Here is a 22,482-nt window from a genome sequence, read left to right on the forward strand (position 1 = left end):
ATTGAGCTTTAAATTTTAATGAATACATTCTAGTTTTAGGCTTTCTATTTGGTTATTTTATTTTATTTATTTTTTAAAAAGATTTTATTTATTTATTTATTAGAGAGTGAAAGAGCACAGGCAGGGGGAGCAACAGAGGCAGAGGGAGAAGCAGACTCCCCGCCAAGCTGGGAGGCCAACGTGGGACTTGATCCCAGGACCCTGAAATCACGACCCAAGCCAAAGGCAGATGCTTAACCAACTAAGCCACCCAGGCGCCCTATTTGGTTATTTTATAATTTTGCTTGTTCATTTTTGTATTCTCTTGTTCTTTGCTCAAATATTGAGGCCTCTCCTTTATTTACTCATTTTTTAAGTCTTAGAGTATGTTCATTAGAGGATGATCTTAAGACAACTTGTGATTTGTCAATTTAAAAATGTTTTGTTCCTCCATGCCATAGATTAAAGTTAACATAAAGACCTACCAAAAATTATTAGCTTCTTTCTCCTGGAATTGCCCATCAGTATAGCACAGTATGATCATTTTTGAATTGGTAAAACACATTTATTAAAGGCTTTTGCTGTGCTTCTCTTCACAGAGTAATGCCATCACAGCCCATAGTTTTCAGTAAGTTTTGTCGCTTCTCAGAATCCACCTGCTCAGAAAGCAAAGGTCCATGCAGGATCACAGATTCTGAGTATATTTGGAGAGCCTCTGAAATTGCCTCTATTCCTGACTCAGGCAATGCTGAATTTATATTTGAACCTACAGTTGGGTCAGGGACAGTGCCTGTGACCTACTGAGACTGTGAGAGCCTATTTAGGTTTCTGAAGGGTGATTCCTAAAGAGAGCATTTCTGTCTAAACTGGTATATTGTGCTCAGAAGGTTGAAGTTATTTTTCTTAATCAGTCTTGAATTGGTGTCTGAAGGCACTTCTTCCTGCCACATGGGTCACAAACAATTAAGCAAGGCACCTAAACAGGAACTCGTTTTTAAAAATACATGAAATATTGCTATTTTATATTCTGAATTCCAACATTTGAAATCTTTGCAGGTTTCATTTCACTGCTTCTGCGGGCTCCTACTCATGGTGCCTTTTTTCCTTGTGTATTTTATGACTTTGGAGGGTAAATATCACGTTCCTTGGAATTTGTGAATATCTGTGGGAATCCTTTGGGGATTGGAGTCTAGTCTGCATCCCTCCATCTGTTTCTGCCTGTCATCGAGGGACTCTTCCAACCCCAGACCACTTGCATTTCAACGTGCAGTGTTCCACCTAGTGCCCAGGCTAAGGCAGGACGTTTCCATACTTGCCCTTTCTGTGTAGTGGATTTGTTTCTTGTTCACCCTTATGGTGTCTCAACTCTACGTGCAGCTTCCTGCCAGCCTCCTCACCTTGTATGGGCCCCAGGCTGCATCACTGGTTCCCCATCCCCACATCCCACGAGGCAATCAAAATAGCAGCTTACTCTGGGGTTCAGTAGAAACCATCACAGAAAGACCACTTTGACCCTTGCTTAGTGCTTGGTTCAGCCTCCCGAAGTTCCTTCATTTTGTGCCACTTTAGCAATGCATTTTTAAATGATGTTGAAATATATGTTTAAGCATTTTCATGGGTTCAGTGGAAGGGTTATTTATCCATATTATTGTGTGTGTCATACAGCTAGACACGGAAGTCTCCAGCTTCTTCTCTGGCTTCCTCCGCAGTTAGGCTTTTCCCAGACCACTCCACCAAAACCACTCTCATCGAGATCACCAGGGATGGTCGCATGGCTGAATCCTGTGGTGACGATCATCTTCGTCTTACTCGTACCCCTCAGCAGGATTTGGCATGGCTGATTATTCCATCTTTCCCAAACAGCTTCTCCCCGTGGCTTTCAGGATACCTCACCTTTGTGGTTTTGCTTCTGACTCACTGGACCCATCTTTTTGGTCTCTGGTCTCTTTGGCTGGGCTCATCTCTTCTAGATATTAGCATTCCTGAAAACTCAATTCTGAACTTGCTATCTACAGTCCTATTCCAGGTGATATATAACCCAACATTTTAATGCATCTGTGTGCCCATAACTACCCAGTTGATGTTTTCAGTCTCCTCTCTCCAGAACTCGACACTTCCATTCAGCTGACTGATAGGTACCTCCCCTAGGTGTCTGGTGTCTGTGAGCCATCTCACACATAATATATTTTAAACTTATTCCTCTTCCTCCTTCTCCCTCCAAAAAACCTGGTCTTCCCCAGTTCTTCCCCGTATCTTTACATGGCATTGTCACTGACCCCATTGCCAGGAGTTAATGATTTCTCTCATCCCCTCACGTCTCTCCCCCAATCCATCAATGGTTCTTATAGTGTCTCCCTGTGAAATTATCTGGAACCTGACCACTCCTCATGTCCACCTTCCAGGCCAAAGTCACCATCATCATCTTCTGTCACCTGGACAACCATTAGGGTCCCTAAATGCCCTCCTGGTTTCCATTCTTGTCTCCCCACCTCCAATGCCACCACCGTCATCATCATCTCCCCCAGCTACAGATCTTTGGAAAATATGTCAAATCATGCCATTCTCCTATTCAGAATGCTCATGCTTAGAATAAAATCTGGACTCCTTACCCTGGTGAGCAAGACCCTGTGGTGTCTGGCCCCTGTTGATTCTCTCACCTCTCCTCTCTCTCTGCTTCCTCCTATTCCTCTTACGCTTCTGCCCCCTTTCCCTGAAACATGTTAGACTGAATCCAGGCTCAGTGACTTTACTCACGCTGTTCCCTGTACCTCAAAATCTCTTCTCCCCTTTCTTTCTGTGGCTCACTCCTTCCCATAATTTCCATTTCTGCTCAGATATCACCTCAGTAGAAAGACCTTCACTGACCACTCCATAGAAAATAGAACTATCCATAGTCTCTAACCCCTTATAGCATTCAACACCATGTGAAACCATACAATTTATTTCATCGATTTGTTTCCTATTTATTTTTCCCATTAGAATTTATACTTCATAAGGGCAGAGCCTTTGTTTCATTTATCATTCTCTCCTCAGAACCTGGAAGCAGGTTGGGCTCAAATATATATTGATATATCTCGTTTTATGTAATAGATGCTCAATAAATATTTTTGAAATAAAGACTGAATGTCACTTCACTCCCACAATAACCTGTGAGACAGAAATGATTTTCCCAATCATATAGGTGAGGAGACTGAGACTCAGAGGTGTTAAGTGTTAAATGAGTTGGCCGTGGTTACACCTCTAGTAAGTGTCCAAATTAAACCCAAGTGTGGTATCACTTTAGAGGCCATAATATTTTATTTTCAATTTTTTGTAATTTTTTTCTGAAGTTCACTTTGAAATAATGTCAGACTTGCCAAAAGAAGTTGCAAAAATAGTACAGAGTTCCCTTGTACCTTCACAGAGCTTTCTCAAATGATACCATCTTGTATAACCATAATGCAGTTATCAAAACCAGAAAGCTAATATGGGTGGAGAGCTAGTGGCTGATGAACAGACCTTATTCACATTTCGCCAGTTGTCCCACTAATGTGTCCTATCTCCTGAGTCTTGTCCAGCACGGAGGTCTCTGTCTTTCACCCCTGTGACTATTCCAAAGAGGACCATATTCTCACTGTCAGGGTCGAATCTATGCAGAGTGCTGGACACTATGGAAGTTTTCCATAGTAATAGCTGTTATTGTTGGGGAAATAAATAAATAAATAAATAAATAAACCTTCCTTTTGAGGAGTGGAAGGGGAAATGTTTCTTCACATTCTGTTTGTTTTGCTTAGCTTGGCCGACCTTGAAGTGTTTATAAAAAATAGTGAGAGCGGCATGCTCAAGAAAGTTGAAAAAGGAGACTCCGAAGGATTGGTCGAGGTCATGGGACACCTTATGGCTGTGAAAGAACGACAGAGCAGCACCGATGAGATGTTTGAGCCCTTAAAGCAGACGATTGAATTGCTGAAGACCTATGAACAGGAATTGCCCGAAATGGTGTTTAAGCAGCTGGAGGTCAGTACAAAGTTTGTTTTCTGAATAAAAGAAATAGAGGGAAAGTTTCTGACCTTCAGAGTGGGGTGAGGTGGGTTGAGGTAAACGAGAAATGGGGCTTGGTGAGGACCCAAGGCTCGTGTTTTGGAACTGTGTGATGGATGTGTGCTCTCTAGCACATTCTGGAAACTCCATAAATATGAAGCAGCGCAATGCTGGAGATAGATGGGAGAATTGACGTGGATGAAGTGTTTTTGGGTTTTTTTTGGGGGGGTGGTTGGTGAGCCAAGTTTTTGATTCAGAGAAAAAAAGCAAGCCTGAAAAACGTTAAGATGGACTAAGGCGATGTGAGGCATAAAAGAAAATAATCAAGCACTCTGAGAAAATACAGAAAAGGGCATGGGTTACCCGGTTAGAGGTGGATGGCGGGAAGGAGGCCGTAGCCAGGCAAGCAGGCGACCGGGAGCGACGGGTCAGGGGAAGGGAGAGCATGATGTCATGGCGTCACACCATAGCCTTGTAGTGGACCCGGAGACATCTGGGTGCCATCCAGCGTCAGGTCTGCGGGCGAGGGGGAGCACAGTGTGGGTCTGACCACATGGAGGTCGTCTTCGCAGGAGCTGCCTGAGAAGTGGAACAACGTGAAAAAGATGGCTGTCACCGTGAGGCAGCAGGTAGCGCCACTGCAGGTGAATGAAGTGGCCGTCCTCCGCCAGAGGTGCTCAGCCTTTGACCTTGAACAACAGCAGTTCCGGGAGCAGTTCCGCAGGGAAGCCCCCTTCAGGTATGTACCACTCCTCTCTTCTCAACATGGTAATCTTTGGGTAACCGAGGGTCTTTCGGTTGAGTTATTGAATTCTTTTAGCAGATGAAGACTAGTTAAGTCTTCCTTCCCACTTGGGTCTATTGGTTCGAACCTGGTGCTAACATGGGCAGGGTCCCATCATGGCCTGGACGAGACGACCAAAGATTGCACAAACACCGTGCCTTAAAAACAAAAGTCTAGAAACTCTGTGTCTTCAGGTTTGTCAAGGGACTGTATGTGATCAAATCACAAGGTTTTTGACAAAGCTGTTTGTATTCTAAATTCTCACAGACTCGTGTTCTTTTGGTTTAAAAAAGTGGCTGGTAGAATTTGAAAATAGTTCTGGAAGGCACTTTGGAAGCCTAAGGGAAGGATTTGAGGTGATGGATTTCTCTCTCTCTCTGCTTAGTACTGCTCAGACCCATCCCCACTTGTGATAAGGGGTCTTTACTTAAGACAATGATGGGACCAGGTAGCATCATTCAGATGAGTCCACATTGCATGTCCGCACACGTGCGCATGCACACACGCACACGAGTTTAGCGCGAATCCTTCCTTGGTGGAGAAGTAAGTGTACCAGCGGTCTGCACTTGGTCCACTGCTCAGTGTCAGGGGCTCCAAGCAGAACAAGCTGGTTCTCAATGTCCTGTGTCTGCTGATGTGTCAGCTGAGATGGGCCTCTCCCTCACTCCAGCTCCATGACTTGCTTTCGGCTTCCCTAGCTGACCTTCCTACTGGCTCTCCACTACAGTTTAGGACAGACAAGTTTGGAAGGCTCCAAACTGGAAAACGCCCTATGTAAGAAGTGACAGACCTTTTAATTGCCAGGGTTACTTACCCATAGAAAACAATATTACATGGGGAGACAATGCATTAAAGCCACAAACGAAGCCAAAAACTAACTCTGTGCTTCAGTTCTCTCATCTGTAAAATGGGGTTAATCGTAGGATCCACCTCATAAGGTTGTTGATAGAATGAAAGAAGTAATTTTTGCAAGTGTGTACCATAGTATCTGGCACGAGGATGACCAACCATCCCGGTTTTCACTTGGTGGCTCTGGTTTTAGCACTGAAAGTCACCCTTCCAGGGAAGCCCCTCTGTTTCAGACAAACTGGAACAGTTGGTCCCCCAACATGGCAGACAGGAAGGACCTACCTGTTCTTGTTATTCACTCACCAAACATTTATTAAGCAGCTCCTGTTTCCCAATTACTGTACTTGGGGCCGGAGAGAACAACAGGAGTGCGTTGAGAGGCAGGGCAGGACAGATGGGTAAACTCTGCATAAGATGGACATGTGTATGACATGAGGCTCTAAGGCAGTGCACTGCCATGTTGGCTGCAAACTACAATCACCTGGGGAGCTTCTAGGATTTCCAGTGTCCGGTCTGCCTTGCAGACCAACTAAATCAGATTCTCTGGGGACAAGACCTGGCATCAGTGGTTTGTAAAGCTCCTCAGGTGATTCCAGTGTGCAGCCAAGTTTGAGACTTGCTGCCCTAGGGGGAAGTCACTGGTTCCCTTTTAAGCAATCATGCCAGGGTATGTAATTCCAAGTGAGTCTGTATCCCTCTAGAAAAATCGCCTTCAGAGCTATGCCCTTGTTCCAAGGAAATATCCGTTGCTCTAAACATTGGCGAAACTCCTTCTGGGACTGTTCTTTCAGAGTCTGAGACATATTCTCTGGACTCTCCTTCGGACATGCAATTGAGTTTTTGAAACTCAGCATCAATCATGCAGGGCCAAAGCTGGTGAGGGAGGTGGGTTATCGAGCTGAGTAATACTGCTTAGTGGCAACAGTCCCACCAACAGCAACAGCCATGAAAGCAATGACATGAATATCTTTACATCAACTGTCCCTTAAAATTTTTTTCAAAAAAGGAACTCCAGAGATATTTGGGGAAATATTTTCCCAAAAGGTCTTCTGATAACTGCTTGAAAGCAAACAACACCCATTTGCTGGTGTGATTTTGTGTGTCCGTTGGAAACATGGTATCCCTCCTTCATAGTTCTATCCTGTATGTGTATTGATCAGCTGGTGGTGTTTTTTTAATGTGATAGCTGCGTTGTTTTTTCTTTCTTAGCACTTGTATCTGCTGGCTGGGAGGATATTGCTTCTCTTAGCTGGGTTTTCCAAATTTGCATCTGTTAATTTGACATGCAGATGAATCTTTGCAAGAGAATACTTTGAAAAGAACTGCTCACAGCAGCGTGGAAAGGCAAACATTACTTCAATTGTGATGTGTTTCTCTTCTTGTCAAGAAAACATCAGGACTAGAGCAGAATTGTGGATTTAGTGCTGAAGGGAGTCTTAGTGGGAATCAACTCATGCCTCGTTTTGTTTCTTAGTTTGGTGTATGTGAATGTGTGTGCTTGACATTTTAAGGCACTGTGTGGCAAAGGATTTTAATTCTGGTTCCTTCCCTTTAAGATCATTTATGAATTTCTAAAATGCAGACCCTGGCACATTCCTCTGTGAGTGCAAGTTTCTGTTCCTGATTAGATTGCAGGTGAAGCTCACGTTGATCTTGTCTTTGAGGAGGAAGAAGAAAGTGAGTGTCTCATTAGGCTCTTGCCGCCTGTCAGATGCTGGGTGATGTCTGGTTGCTTGGGTAGAGGTTCTTCATGTTCAAGTGTGGCTTCCTTCTGTAGTTCTTAACTCTGAGCTGTATTAGCATATTCCTAGCTGAGCTCCCTCACTTTACAGTAATTGGCTAAATCATCACACTCAAAATCAAGGGCTTTCCACAAGTTGGAGATGAATTTCCCCCTTTGAGTGAAAGGAACGTTCCACACTTCTAGTGGCATTCTCTGGTTCAGTGTTCCTGACCTTGAGTGTGGTCTTCTTGACCTTAAGGAATGATGCCATGACATCCAGTCATCTTACCCACATCAAGACCAAGGTTACCCAGGGCTTTCTTAGCCAAAGCACTTGATCTCAAGGAGCCCCAGCTCAATGGACACCATTAGTGATTTCAGTTGACTGGCTACCAGATTCTGTGAACGGTTGAGAGAGCTTTCTTGAAGACACCCTCGCTTTGGGTACTATCCTACATGACAACTAGAGAAAGCAAGGCTCTCCAGATAGCCCAGTACAGTAGGCAGGAGGAAAGAAGGGCCTCTGTCTTGCTTGCATAGTGTCTGTTGTCTCTTCAGTAGCTGGAGTAAAGGGCAGGATTAGTCACCAAATCTCCCGTGTACATATCGGTGCCCTAAGACATGTCATTAGTTCAGCTTGACCCTGTTCTTCCAGTTAATCTGACTCATTCACCTGATTCGGGTTTTCATAGAGAAGAAGAGATTGTGGTCTCAACAATGGAGTCAGCAAAAAACAATGTAAGTGTTGGGATTTTAAGATAATACATATTCCCCCACCTCAGGGACGATTTCAGACATGAGTACTCAGACATGTTCATTGGGTGGCCAACTGGAGCCTCCCCTGAGGAGGCCGTTCACATCCCCTGTAGAAGATGGTGCTTGAGCCAATGGGAAAATGCAGATTAGTCATTTGGAAAAAGACGAGTGGGAGGGGAGGGTATTCCGGGCAAAGGCACAGAAGGGTGAGAATGTAAGAAACAGTAAGAAAATGCAGGGCATGGGAGTGAGAATGGAGTCATCCACACAACCAGGTTTTGGCCACGATCAACCACTGAGGAGTCTAAGCATGAGGATGACGCAGTGTAAACACCAGTATCCCGTGGCTACAGAGAACGGGATGGAGCGAGACTGACTCAAGGTCAAGTGCTCCATGGAAGAGTGATGGCCGCAGCCAGGGTGAGAAGCAACAGCCCTGGATTGAGGCAGTGGCTGTGATAATGGAGAGAGAATGGATCTGGGAGAGATTTAGGAGGGGAATCAGCAGGATCGATTGAGTACGGAAGATGAGCAGGAAGACTGGCACAGTTCTCTGTCTTCCATCCTGGACCAGTAAGTGGAAGGCAGTGTTCCACTACTCACCGACACGAGGGCCACTGAATGGAAAAAACTGGAAGATCCCGGGTTCAGATGGGAGGAGGGGAGTTTTAGGATGCAGGGGTGTGTCATCACTGGGCGCACAGACATGGTTCTGAGGTCAATATGTACCACCTGCTGGCTTCCCAATAATTAATTCAGTTCACTCATTCCTCCCTGTCTCTCTCCATACCTATGTCTAGGTCAAGCCTAAGTCAATCATTTTTCTGCGATCATACGCATGAGCACCAAATTTCCATTTCTCTCAATTCTATTCATCCCGACTTGCTAGGCATTTCTCTTTCAGATTAAAATACTTTTGCATTATTATTTCAATTTTAAAGACTTACTACACCCCCTTCCCTCCTATTGCTTTCTTGTTCTTATACTGTATTGTTCCCCTAGGGTTTGGAGAACTACTTTCAGTTTATTAGGCACATTAATCAGCTCTGTGAATATCCTGACAATGTGCAGTAGAGTTTTGAAATGGGAAGAGGGTTACCTGCCCTCACGTCTAGGGATTCTTTTCACTACTTAGGCCAAATTAACTTTTATGTGTGCTCAGCTACAGGAAATGACCGTGCACAAATTTAAACTATAAACAAAAATTATGCCACGAGGTAGATGAAGTTTGTAATAGGTTTGACAAAGGATCACTTCTTCCAGATATTTGAGGAGCTGGTATTGATTTAAGGGTGTTCACATGTGCTAAGGAAAGAATGGTTGGAAAAACCATTTATTTTCTCTTGTGTATACCCTCAAACACTCTAGGAGCTCACATCTTACCTAATAAGTTATTCCTGAATTATACCCCATTAATAAACAGAATGTGGGCTTTTAGAGTTTGTCTGGTAGATCTTGTACAGCAAGAGGCGAAATTCGCTTTGCAAGTCACTCCAGTCAAGATAAAAAGTAGAACCTACGCAACCCCGACAATTAGTCTTTGGAAATGAAGAATAAGCAGGATTGCTCATGCATGGTGAGCTTTCCTGGTGGACCACTTGCCATGAGGATATTACATTGCTTTCCTTCTGGTTCTTTTCCCACTGGTCTCCTGGGGGAGAAAGTGCCTTGCTTATATAGATGAAGGACCCTCTTCAGCTCTGAGGACTTCAACCTCCTGTTCTGTTCTGGAACTCTTGGGAGCTGGAGAACAGCGAAGATGTGTCATGATGTTCAGTCTCATTCTCTTAAGATGTAAATGCACAACCGTAGCACACGAGCCAAAAACTATTTAGATGGAACAAACAGAATCACACATAGCAAGCATCAAAGTTAATCTGACACTAATTTAATGGTATGCATAACTGTTATTGTGTTGCATGGTAATTAGTCTTAAGTGACGAGCAGTTCAGGTAAATGACTTCAATTAGGATTACTTTCCATCCGTCAAGTCAAATATTTCCAAAGACAACTGAGAGAAGAGGCAGTTCAAGAATAGGACTTTGTGTGTCCTCCTCCCCTCCGTACCCCACTACCCACCCAACATACACATATGTACAAATACACACATATGTGCGCACACATGAGCGCTAGACTGGAGGACATGACCAACTCTCCAGTCACTCATTTCCTCTCAACTTTCCCCTTAATGATGAACCCCATGATGCCCTATTTGAATTTTTTTAAATATTTATTTATTTGAGAGAGAGAGAAATAGAGCATGAGCAGGAGGGGCAGAAGGAGAGGGAGAGAGAGAATCTCAAGCAGACTCCATGCCGAGTGTGGAGCCTGACGTGGGGCTCGATCTCATGACTCAGGTCACAACCTGAGCGGAAACCAAGAGTTGGTTGCTTAACGGACTGCGCCACCCAGGCACCCCTGCCCTATTCTGATTTTAGAGGAACACAGTATTCACCCTGAAGTCGGGGTGCCCCAATATCTAGCCCTCCAAGCACACAGAAAGAAGAAACCTAAGATCAGTGATGGGGAGAAAGTAGATTAAGGAAAAGAAGAGGCTCCTTGAACACCTCGATTCTGCATGCTTCTGATCAAAGAAATGTTATCTGCCCACGTGGGTTCCTTTACATGTAGGGTTCTTTATTTTGTTTTTAATCTTTAAGTAATCTCTATACCCAGCATGGGGCTCAAGCTCATGTCCCCCAAGATCAAGAGTCGCATGCTCCACCAACTAAGCCAGCCAGGCGCCCCTGAGTGTTGGGCCCTTGTGTTGGAGGGGAGGTATGCCAGGAACGCAGGTCTAGAGGGGTAGCACTGTAAAGCGGGTGAGGGTCCGGGGCAGTGGGGCATGCCCTGAGCACTGGAGAGAAGAGGGTGAGGAAATGTGAACTACAACTCTAAAGCTAGATACAGTGTCTATAGCAGTTGGCTCCAGAAGCACAGGCTACCCAGGATGTAGGAGGGTGCAGGCCAGAATGGGGGAAAGGGAGATCAAGGACAACTTGGAGGAGGGACTTAAGAAGATGAGGAGCCTGACTCGAGGGACATAGTGAAGGAACGGGACAGTGACTGTACAAGGCCTTTGTGAGGGCTTTGTGCTTGGTCTTCAAGGACCCCTACCCATGGTTCCCAAACTTGGAGGTCCTATCGCCTGAAGAGGGTGCAGGCCACCAGTGTGAGCTTCACCAGGGTCAAGGAGACCAACCTGCCCACTGGAACCACCCGGAGAGCTTGAAAACAAAATGCCTTTGCCCAGATCTCACCCCCAAAGAGTCTGATTTAATTGGACTGGGGAGCCGCCTGGGCATGGAGATTGTTCAGAGCTTCCAGAAGATTCTAACATGCCACCCAGACTGAGAACCAGTGCCCCAGAGGGCGTGATGCCAGGTTTGGTCTAGGGTTGGGCTTCTAAGCGCCAGCTCGCTCACTTATAGAGCACCTATGACTTGTAGCTCCAGGCCAGAGCTTCGGCTTTATAGCATCAACAGTAACAGGACAGTGCCCTCTTACGTCAGGTGCTCCAGAAGCCAACAAGTGCAGGCAGAGTCTAAAGGGAGCTTGAACAAAGGGGTGGTCCCCTCTACACCTGGATGGGGGAGCAGGGGCTGGTGGAAAGGGAGAGGAGTCATTTTACCTTCTCAGATGTGAAGAGAAGATCCAAGCATGGTGTTCCCCTTGCATGGCCTTTTCTCCAGCTGGCCGTGCTTACCCCACCCCCACCTACCAGAGTGCCTTTTCTTCCCAGGCCTTGGTGACAATTAGTGCTCTGTGCTAAAATACTAAGCACTTAAAGATTTGAACCGGTGTCACTTGGGTGATTCCACGAGATGAGCCGCTGGGTGCTATTCTCACAAAGGGAACGCATTGTGTTTTGTAGGTTTGATAGCACTGACCCTCACCGAGTTCTGGATGCCAGGCACGCGGAGATACAGCAGATGGAATCTACCATGGCCTCCATTTCCGAGGCTGCTGGCTTGTTTGAAGTCAATGTTCCTGATTATAAGCAGCTGAAGCAAAGCAGAAAGGAGGTGTGCCAGCTGAAGGAGCTCTGGGACACCATTGGGATGGTGACCTCCAGCATCCATGCCTGGGAGACCACCCGGTGGAAGGAGGTCAACGTGGAGGCTCTGGACTGGGAGTGTAAACGGTTTGCCAGGCACATCCGGAACCTCGACAAGGAGGTCAGGGCCTGGGATGCATTCACAGGCCTGGAGAACATGGTGTTGAACACCCTGACTTCCCTGAGGGCGGTGGCCGAGCTGCAGAACCCAGCTATCCGGGAGCGGCACTGGAGACAGCTGACGCAGGCCACGGGTGCGAGCTTCACCATGGACGAGGACGCCACCCTGACCCATCTCCTACAGCTCCAGCTGCACCATTTTGAGGACGAGGTCCGGGGCATTGTGGACAAAGCCGTGAAAGAGATGGCCATGGAGAAGACCTTGAAGGAGCTGCAGACCACCTGGGCCAGCAGGGAATTCCAGTATGAGCCCCACCCACGGACCAACGTCCCCCAGCTGCAGTCAGACGAGGACCTCATCGAGGTTCTGGAGGACAACCAAGTCCAGCTGCAGAACCTGATGATGTCCAAGTACATCGCCTTCTTCCTGGAGGACGTGTCTGGCTGGCAGAAGAAGCTGTCCATGGCTGATGCTGTTATCTCCGCCTGGTTCCACGTGCAGCGCACGTGGTCTCACCTGGAAAGCATATTCATTGGCTCCGAGGATATCCGGGCTCAGCTGCCCCAGGTACCTGCCGAGGAAATCCTGCTCTCTCCGTTCTCTTACTCGAGTGAAGGGAGGAGCCCCCAGTTCCCGCATCTCTAGACCTTTCCTTCTTGGCCTGCCTTGGCTTCACTCAGAGGCACCTCCCACACACATGGGCCTCCCAAGCCACCAAGAGGCGGGCAGAGGGAAAGAGAGAAGGAGAAATGCACACCAATTAGTTTGTCCCTGGATGGGTGGGGAAAACGAAGGAGAACCTGGTGTGTTTTTTTTGTTGGTTTTTTTTGGGGGGGGGGGGTTTGGGGGTTTTTTTTTTTGGTTTTTTTTTGGGGGGGTTCTGGGTTTTTTGTTGTTGTTGTTGTTGTTTTAACGTATATACAAGAAAGGAGCGGAAACCATTTGCTACCGCAGTTTGGGATGAGCTAGTCCTGAGTTGCTCCGCAGACGATTACAATGCAGCTAGCCACTGGAAGGGAGCCTTGTTTCCAGGCAAATGCAAGTTCCTTCTCAGCAGGGACCCACTCTGTGACACCTCTGGCCTGAGCCACGCTCTTAACACCAGCCTTCCGCTCCATCCTAAGCAATGAATTTCCAGAAAATCTGCATTCTTCTCATTACTACCTTCCCTGTGGTTGATTGCCCCTTCTAATCTGTCCTAATTAACATGCCATTAGCTTACCCACCTCTCGGTGGACTCGAATTCGTTAAAAAAAATTTTTTTAAATTTTTTGTTTTGCAGACGTTCTCTTGTCTCCCTTTGGTACAGCAAGTTCTCGGCTTCCAAATTAGTTTGCTTCCAAAACGTCACGTGTCGTTCAGGCCCCACTTAAAAAGTTAAAGCTCATTCCGTCAAAACGTTGTGTTTTTCCAGCTCATCCCACAAAAGTGTATTTCACGCCCTAATGCCAATTACAGGTTGTACATCCGGAATGAAAAAGAGCCAGAAACCGTTCTGAGAGCGATGTTGTCATTAGGCCAAGTTGAATAAGCCAGATTTTCTCTCCAGCACAAGGGATTGAAGAAGAGCAGGTTTAATTAGGAAGTAAGGGCAGAAGTGGAGACTTTTGTAGAGACTCTAAAGGAGGATTTTGAGAACTTTGAACCACACATCAGAAAGAATTAGTACCATTAGCTCCTCCACAGAGGCATAGGTCCGTGTGTGAAATATGGGGATACATTTATTTTCTTTGTATTAAATCAGTACAATCACAGAGACAATTTAAAAACATAATAAAATCGGTCGTAATCGTACACCCTAACTAGTAACTATTTTCATTCATTATGAATGTCTCCCAATTTGGCTTCATGTATATACACGTTTTTTACGTAACTGCTCACTGTGTAATTACGATTTTCTTTCCGGCTCTTTTCATTGGAGCATTTATGTTCCATATTTCCGATACATCTATAACCTTGATACTTTGTCATCTTTCACGGGAACAAAATACCTCATGGATCAGTCATAATTTACCCTGCCATCCTATTTTTAAATCTTCTTGGGAGAGGGGCTAGCTTTCCCACTTGTAGCTGTGGGATCTCGGGCAAATTACTTACCGTCTCTGTGCTCTTGTTTCCTCCTGTAAACTGGGACAAATACCAGTCCCCACTTCAGGGATGTAATTAAAGAGTGCACACAGCACCCATTGTTATGATTGTTGTCACATAATAATAATACCACAGGCTCTGACCAGGTGCCAGATATTGGGCTAAAGCCTGCATGTTATTGTCCCGGGCATTTCAACTACCCTCTTGAGCAGTTGTATGTTTGAGGGAAACGATGATAATTAATTTGACATCACATTTGCTGAAGAACATCTTTCTTTGGTTACATCAACTTTTGCACAGACCCAGGAGAGATACTGGATCTGCTGTCCACCCGATGCAGGAAGTATGTGTTTTACCCCAACAGTTCTCAAGGCATTGTCCCAGGACTTTGACCTTCATAGGGGATCCTCAAGGTCAAGACTGTCTTAGTAATAATGCTAAGATGTTATTTGCCTTTTTGTTCACTCTCATTTTTCTGTGCACACACAGGGGAGTTTTCCAGAGGCTACTGGACATGTGAAGTCACAACAGATTGAATGCAGAGCAGGAAAGAAAATCTGGTCATGTCCTAAGTCAGACATTAAATTTGGGGTAAAAAAAAGTGAAACAAGACTACCTTCTAAGTTATTTTGTTGTGGAAAATACAATTATTTTAGATAAAAGCATGTTACGTTACCATTGTGGGTTTAATATTGTTACTTTTTAAATGAATTAACAGGGGCGCCTGGGTGGGTCAGTAGGTTAAGCATTTGACTCTTGATTTCGGCTCAGATTATGTTATCAGGGTCGTGGGATCGAATCCCATGTCAGGCTCCCTGCTCAGCGGGGCGTCTGCTTCTCCCTCTGCCCCTTCCCCCGCTCGTGATCTCTCACTCTCATTAGAATAAATAAAATCTTAAAGAAAAAAAAAAAGAAAATAGTAATAGGATCATCTACTGATGACCCTCACTCAGCAGTGAGTCTGCTGGAGATTCTCTGTCTCCCTCTGCTCCTCCCGCCCCCCCCCCACACTCTCTCTCTAAAAATAAATAAATTTTTTTAAAAAATAAAATAAATGAATTAACAAATACTTTTTAAAATTTCTCAACTTGAGCTTCCAAGAGAGGAGACGCGTTGATGGATAGATTACCCACATACACAAAAGCTCTTTGCACTCCTCAATGATTTTTCAAAACAGAAAGGTTTACAACCAAAATGTTCAGGAACAACTCTTTCAAGCTAAGGATATTTCCTTCTCTGAGTTTTAGAACATCCCCAGAACTGGTTTCTGCTTCTCACTTGCTACACGAGGGATCTTCAAGTCCAAGAAAGCGATAGTTCATTTTTCCCCACGTGTTTATTTCAGGATTCTAAAAGATTTGAAGGCATTGACATTGACTTTAAAGAGCTAGCTTATGCCGCCCAGAAGACTCCCAATGTAGTGGAAGCCACCAACAAACCAGGTCTTTACGAAAAACTGGAAGATCTTCAGAGCAGGTGACGGTCTGCTTGCTGCCTCCCCTTTTAGTCCCGAGGAGGGCAGTGTTTCCTTTTTCCGATTCTGTCTCCGAGATCCTTACTTCCTTTAACTGTCCAAGCGAGCATGTGTCTGTGTGTGTGCTTTGATTTGCCTGTATGTCAGGTAATGGGAGGTATTACTAGAGCCATTTATTTGGGTGGAAGTGCACCAGTGTGTATATTTGCAAGTACCCATAAGTGTTTCTTGCACCGATTCTGCATGTATTCCGTATGCTGCGTCTGTCTGCATTTTGGCCGAGTCTATGCATGCACCTGTGGGTCTAAGCAAACTTAATCAGGAAATTCTGCGTCTGTGCCCTCAGGTTATACCTGTGTGAGAAGGCCCTGGCCGAGTACCTGGATACCAAAAGGCTTGCCTTCCCTCGGTTTTACTTTCTGTCCTCTTCTGACCTGTTAGACGTGCTTTCCAATGGCACAGCACCGCAACAGGTAAGCTGAAGGAGAGCTCGTGGAAATGTCCGGAAGGACGGAGGGGGCTCCCGGTGGGGAGGGTTTCAGGTTCCCCATTATGCCTCCTCTCTCTGGCAGTGTGCGTATTTCAGACCTGTGCTCCCACCAGCATCTTTGATGCCCACCATTGTGCTTCTCAGGGTGGCCCCTGCCCATCGGTGGCCACTGCCCCCTAAAGGGGGAAGCTTTGAGGATGGGGAATGTGGAGGGGGTGCTAAGCCTTTACAGGGAACGCCTTTGATCTGATTCTGAAGAGAGATCCAGGACACCGCTGTCCAAAGTTATAGCTAAAATTTCCACGGGAGAGAAGACTGGAGGTTGTATTAACTTGACATTTTGTGATTTTGTGGAAGGAGTGTGTATGAGTAGCTCAAAATTGGGGGCTCTAGCCACTCATTGGCCCCCATGTAGTCTTGGGTGTCCCTTCTCTTTGACAAACTTCCTCATCTGTAAAATAGCCCCTTTGCTACAAGGTTGGTTTTTTATTTTTTTTTTTTCCTTAATATTAGAGTAACTAATTGGAGCACTGTTGGTATTTGGAGCTGTGGACAGTGGTTCTCAAACTTGAGAGTCACCGGGTGGCTCAGGTGTATCAGAATCACCTGAAAGGCTTGCGAAAAGGCAGATTTCTGAGCTCTACCCCCAGAGCTTCACATGTTCTGTAGGTCTGGGTGGGGCTGGAGAATTTGCATTTCTAAGGGTTTCCCACATGATGCTGCTGGTCTGGGGACCACACTTTGCAAGTGACTGTCCTAGACCAAAGGTCTGAGTCTCCCAAGTGACCGACAGGAGGGAGGGATGATGTCTCCATGCATGTTCCCGTAGCTCTCCTCACTTCTCACCCTAACAAGACTTCAGGATTCCTTTCTAATTCTCCACTTTTCCTGTGAGGATAGCCAGTCAAAACACCCTGTTCAGAAGTGACTTGGATGAGTTCTTTTCCCCCTTCCATGTGATTTCATTATTCATTTGAAGTATAGTCAAGTTCATTTATTTCTCTTTGCCTTGAGTTTTGGAGGTTCGTCCCCATCCTCATCGACTGGATTGTTTGAATGTGTAGCATTCTAAAGTCAAACTATGCAAAAAGGTATGTGGGCAACGCTACTCCTGTTCCTCCCCTCCACTCCCTGTAGGTCACCAGTCCCATGCATTTCTGGTCTATCTTTGCAAACATGAGCAGATGTGCATTTACATTTGCACACGTATGTTTTCTTATTTACCCTCCTTTCTCACACAAAAGGTAGCGTCCTATATATACTTGAACACCGTTTTTTTCTGTAGTGATGGGTCCTGGAAATCACTCCCTATCAATTTAAATATATCCCCCTCATTTTTTTTTTTAATATACCTGCATCACACCCCATGGGACTATACCATAGTTTGGCCAGAGGTTGTTTATACTATTTTGCAATTCCAAATAATGTGGCATTGAATAATTTGGAGTATTGTATTGTTGGAGGTCTGCCTTCCAGGTACATTCCTAGAAGTGGGATTTCTGGGTCAAAGGATAAATGCTATGTGGTCGGGTTTGATATTGCCCCATTTCCCTCCATAGAAGTTCTAGCTTTTTGCATCGCCAGCGATAGATGTGAGCTGCTCCAACAGAGCCAAAAGATGGCACCCACGCATTAGTTTTCTGTCTCCAAGTTACTGAACTGATGTTTTGGGTTTGTGGGTAAGAAGCAAGTACTAAAGAGAATTTATCCCTAGAGTTAAAGCCCCCCCCCTTTTTTTTTTTACTATAGATGGGCATCATTGCAGAGTAGCCCAGGTATGGTGGCGGTGAAATATTTATCACACTAACATTCTGTTTTGTAACTGTATGTTCATTAATTCCACGCATAGGAAAAGTCCGAGATCATTGCCAGACCCTTTATACATGATGTACTCCTTCTTAAATATATTTTATTTATTTCTCACTTGGTTTGAGTAAATCCTTAAGTAGCTCCCCCCTCCTCACCATCCTGAGAGATGAAGCATGAGAGGCTAACCCCCAATTCTTTCTATATCTGTGACTCTCAGCTGTTTTTATAGGCGAGTGATTGAATGGTTGAGTTTGGAATTCATGGGTCACAGCAATTTCTCCTCAAATCCCCTCAAACATAGCTCTGAGACATCATCTGAGATGTCATCTGAGGTCTCCCTGCCTTTGTTCTCCCAAAACCTTTCTAGGTAGCCTAAGTTCTTTCTATTTGGATCTCTGTAGAGATCAAAATTTTAAGTTAAATTTTAATTCTAGAAAATTTGTATACGTTTATATACTTTGTTCATTTTTCCAACACATGATGAGGTTTTTTTCCAATCTGAAAACTAGGGCTTTCATTATCTTGAAAAAGCTTTCTTTCTGTATGCTTTAAAATAATATTTCTATTCCATTTATCCGGACTTTTTCCCCTTCATATTTCCAAAAGTTGAGATTCTATCTTCTCTGTGCTTTATATATTACCTTCACATATTCATATGTATTTGCATATATTCATACAGATTTTCATCTCTTATCCCTCTTCCTTGGAATTCTTCCATAGGTTCTCAAGCTCATCCACCATATTGAATTTGTTTTGATTTGGTCCTTTACTATTTGTTGTTTCCTTACATTATTCCCTACCACTACCAATTCGTCTTCACCTCATATTTTGTAGGGTTCATATTTCTTTCATTTAATTGAAAACAAGGTGGCATTTTTCATAATTACTTTTGTTTCCTTTATTAAAGCTTCTCCTTCCCTCTCCCTCTCCTTTCTCTGTCTGTCTTTCTCTCTCAGATAAAGAAGGCTCCATCCCATCAAGATATTCATCCCAAGTCACTGTGGGTGGGATCTCCTCAAGTACCTCACAGTTTACTTCAACACATGTAGAATTTCTCCTCTCATAAGCTGGAGAGCTGGTTGTTGTAGATTTAGGGTTACAATTCAGGGTACCAGAAGCCTGAAGGCCCTGTATCTCAAAAGGCTCTACCAAAGAGCAGCTTTCTGTTTATTTTTCCTCTCCAACCTGCCATCTCCCTCACCTCACGATCATGGTGTGGCCCTCCGGCAACCGTCCCAGAACATTCCCCTGGGGCGTTACTGTAAAGGGCTTCTGTATCATGAGACGACCCACAAGGGAGAAGTCCTGGCATGGCTAGGCTTTCTGATTGGGGTGAGCATGGATCCTCCTGCTTTGGATCCTCCTGCTGCACCGAAATGGTTCCAACATCTGGGCAACTTCTTCTACAGGTCACTGTCACCACTGCCCTTCTGCAGACTATCCTCTGCCTGTCTCCTGAGGAAGAGGGTTTACAAACTAACCATCACTTTTTTTCTCCAGTCTGTTCCCATTTAGATCAAGCAGACATGAATCAAACTTTTGTGGCTTCATTGGGTGGTGGCTAGTCCACAATTCCCACCAATTTTATATTCTTTTGGGCACTCTTACCCAGTTCAGTTGGTTCTGACCTCATACCACCATCGTTCCCACACGCTTCCCTCTAAATGTTTGATATCCAGCCTTTAATGGCTGTCACACAGTAGACCTCTGAACAGTACTAATGAGCATCTTCCTGGACACATCCTCCAATCCTTTGGCACGATTTTCCTTTGTAGGTCCAACGCCATCTTTCCAAACTCTTCGACAATATGGCGAAGATGCAGTTCCAACCGGATGCCGGTGAGCCACCAACCAAGATAAGTCTCGGCATGTACAGCAAGGAAGGAGAGTATGTGGCCTTCAGCGAGCCCTGTGACTGCAGCGGTCGGGTAGAGTAAAAGTCCCTTTCCCTCCCTTCTCATCCCTTTCCCTCTCAAGTGTCTGCATTCAAATGCAGGCAGCCTCAACCTTCAAGATGGCCATCTTGACCTTGGGCCAGAACTGCTGTCTGTGTCCTGGGACTGCTAGCTTCTCTTGACTTGAACTGACATCGGAAAAGTTCCTAGTCCCTGTTCTCCTTTCTCCAGGAAGGACACCTGTCAATATCTATCTGTTTTTCTTTTTTTTTTTTAAAAAAATATTTTATTTATTTATTTGAGAGAGAGAATGAGAGACAGAGAGCATGAGAGGGAGGAGGGTCAGAGGGAGAAGCAGACTCCCCGCCGAGCGGGGAGCCCGATGCGGGACTCGATCGCAGGACTCCAGGATCATGACCTGAGCTGAAGGCAGTCGCTTAACCAACTGAGCCACCCAGGTGCCCCATCTGTTTTTCTTAACCAAAGACCTGTGTGGAGAGGAATAAAATGCACATAAACAACTACCCCAGTCAACAAGAAAAGGATTTTAAAATGATTAGCAGCACAGGGAGGCTTTAACATGACAAAGCCCGGGGCACCCCACAGGGGAATCTGGCACCCTGACATCTTACCCTGGAGAAAATGCTCTTTGAAATCAGCCATTCTCCTGAGATGTCATTTCTCTGTACAAATACAGCTCAGAGTCACTTCCTCCCACAGCCCTAGCCCTGGGAAAGCCAGATCCCATCCCACTCCAGGAACTACCACCTCTAAGTCTGCCGTGTACAGTTCAAGAAGCACAAAACATGGGATGGTTCCCTCCTTAGACTTCCTTCCTATCCTTTCCCATCACCGCTAAAGTATAAGCCCTTCTTTGTTTATTATCCTAAGTGATCCAACAAAGCATTGTCCCTGGGGCTTCTAATCAAGTCCAAAATCATACCTGGAGAAAAAATCTTTTACAGAGGTCTACCTTCATCCATATGTTTCTGGGAAAGCAATTCTAATTCCAGGAAATGATCAGACATTCTTAGTTTTATGAGAAGGAACCCTGGGGTTTGATTCGGGATGTATCCATTGGTAGACCAGAAAGCATTTAGTTGGAAAATATAATTCTGGCTGACATCGCCATCCTCAGTGTGGACAAGCTCATGAGAACCCACTGACTTACTGACCTTGCTCAACCCAGATTAAGACTTCCTTGAAGGAAGCTTCCCTTAACCTGCTGCTTTGTCCTGTATGTTCCAAATGGGCCTGTTTTTAACTGAGCCTCGTTCTCACCAATCACTGTCCTGGGTCCAGAAACAAAATGGCTCCCTGTGCCTTCTGGCAGCCATTGGGGTTGTACATTTTCTTCACTCCCTCAAGGTGAGTGATCATGCATTCCTCAGAACCCAGCATCTCACTCAGAGTTCTTTTTCAGGTGGAAATATGGTTGAACCGTGTGCTTGCTCATATGAGGGCCACAGTGAGGCACGGGATGACAGAAGGTGTAGTTGCCTACGAAGAAAAGCCAAGGGAACAGTGGCTCTTTGACTATCCAGCTCAGGTATTCTAACCAGGACCTTTGTGGGCCCCCGTCCTTCACTAAGTCCTCTCCCTTGGGGGCCTCCTGCAGCCTTCAGGGCACACCAGACCCCAAACTCACTATGTGCTTCCCAGTTAGAAGAGGCTGGTCTGTGAGGGGGTTAGCAAGAGGGAACAGGGGAATTGTCAGCCATGACCCACTCCAACCATTACCTTGGAGAATCAAGTGTTGGCCATTTTTACCCTCACTGACTACTGTAGGGAGAAAATGTAAACCATTCAACTCATTGAGCCAGCCTGCTCGGGATGTGCCAGGATCTTCGCTGAACACAGGAGACCCCCAACAGGGAACGAGACATCATAACCCTGCCCTGCCGAAGTTTACAGACTGATGTGAAAGTCAGTCACTTACCAATGAGACCTGGTACTCTGGGAGCACAGAGCTAGCTAGTAGGGTCCGGGGACCACCCCCCTGAGGATACAACATAGAAGCTGAGATTTGAAGTAGGAGCAAACAAGTGAAGGATGGAGGGAAAGAGCCACCAAGCATGGGGAAGACCATGAGCAAAGGCTCAGAAGCAAGGAAGAGCATCCTGTGGTTGAGGAACTGAGTGTGGTTGCAGCAAGAGGAAGGGGAGGAGGAAGTGAGAGGCAGCAGGTGGGTCCTGCAGAAGAAACTCAAAGCCAGTTCTTATGGACCACCTGAGGGAGTCTGACTTGCTTCTGAGATGTATCTGAATCCTTTCCAGGCTTCTCAGGAGGGCGATGAGGGAAAGGTGTGAACTAATGAGAATTGTTTAGATGACTCTGGCTGCAACATCCCCTCCTGCCTTCCCTGTTAGGGGCACAGTGCTGGTGCTGGTACGTTTGGGGGTTGCAGATGTCTACTGGTAATTGAAGCCATAGGAGT

The 22,482-nt window shown here is 45.5% G+C and overlaps 1 protein-coding gene across 1 annotated transcript in view; it reads left to right on the top strand.

Annotated features, from left to right (window-relative positions):
* DNAH9 (dynein axonemal heavy chain 9) overlaps window positions 1-22,482 on the top strand; it is a 338,385-nt gene that overhangs the window by 70,562 nt on the left and 245,341 nt on the right. Inside the window, exons 18-24 of the mRNA XM_032431745.1 lie at window positions 3,753-3,975; window positions 4,572-4,738; window positions 11,986-12,856; window positions 15,723-15,853; window positions 16,198-16,324; window positions 19,926-20,078; window positions 21,469-21,594. Of these exons, the coding sequence (XP_032287636.1) occupies window positions 3,753-3,975; window positions 4,572-4,738; window positions 11,986-12,856; window positions 15,723-15,853; window positions 16,198-16,324; window positions 19,926-20,078; window positions 21,469-21,594 (1,798 nt within the window). The remainder of the gene's footprint in view (window positions 1-3,752; window positions 3,976-4,571; window positions 4,739-11,985; window positions 12,857-15,722; window positions 15,854-16,197; window positions 16,325-19,925; window positions 20,079-21,468; window positions 21,595-22,482) is intronic.

Source organism: Phoca vitulina, unplaced genomic scaffold (genome assembly GCF_004348235.1).
Source record: "Phoca vitulina isolate PV1807 unplaced genomic scaffold, GSC_HSeal_1.0 scaffold47, whole genome shotgun sequence".
In the NCBI taxonomy this organism is placed as follows: domain Eukaryota; kingdom Metazoa; phylum Chordata; class Mammalia; order Carnivora; family Phocidae; genus Phoca; species Phoca vitulina.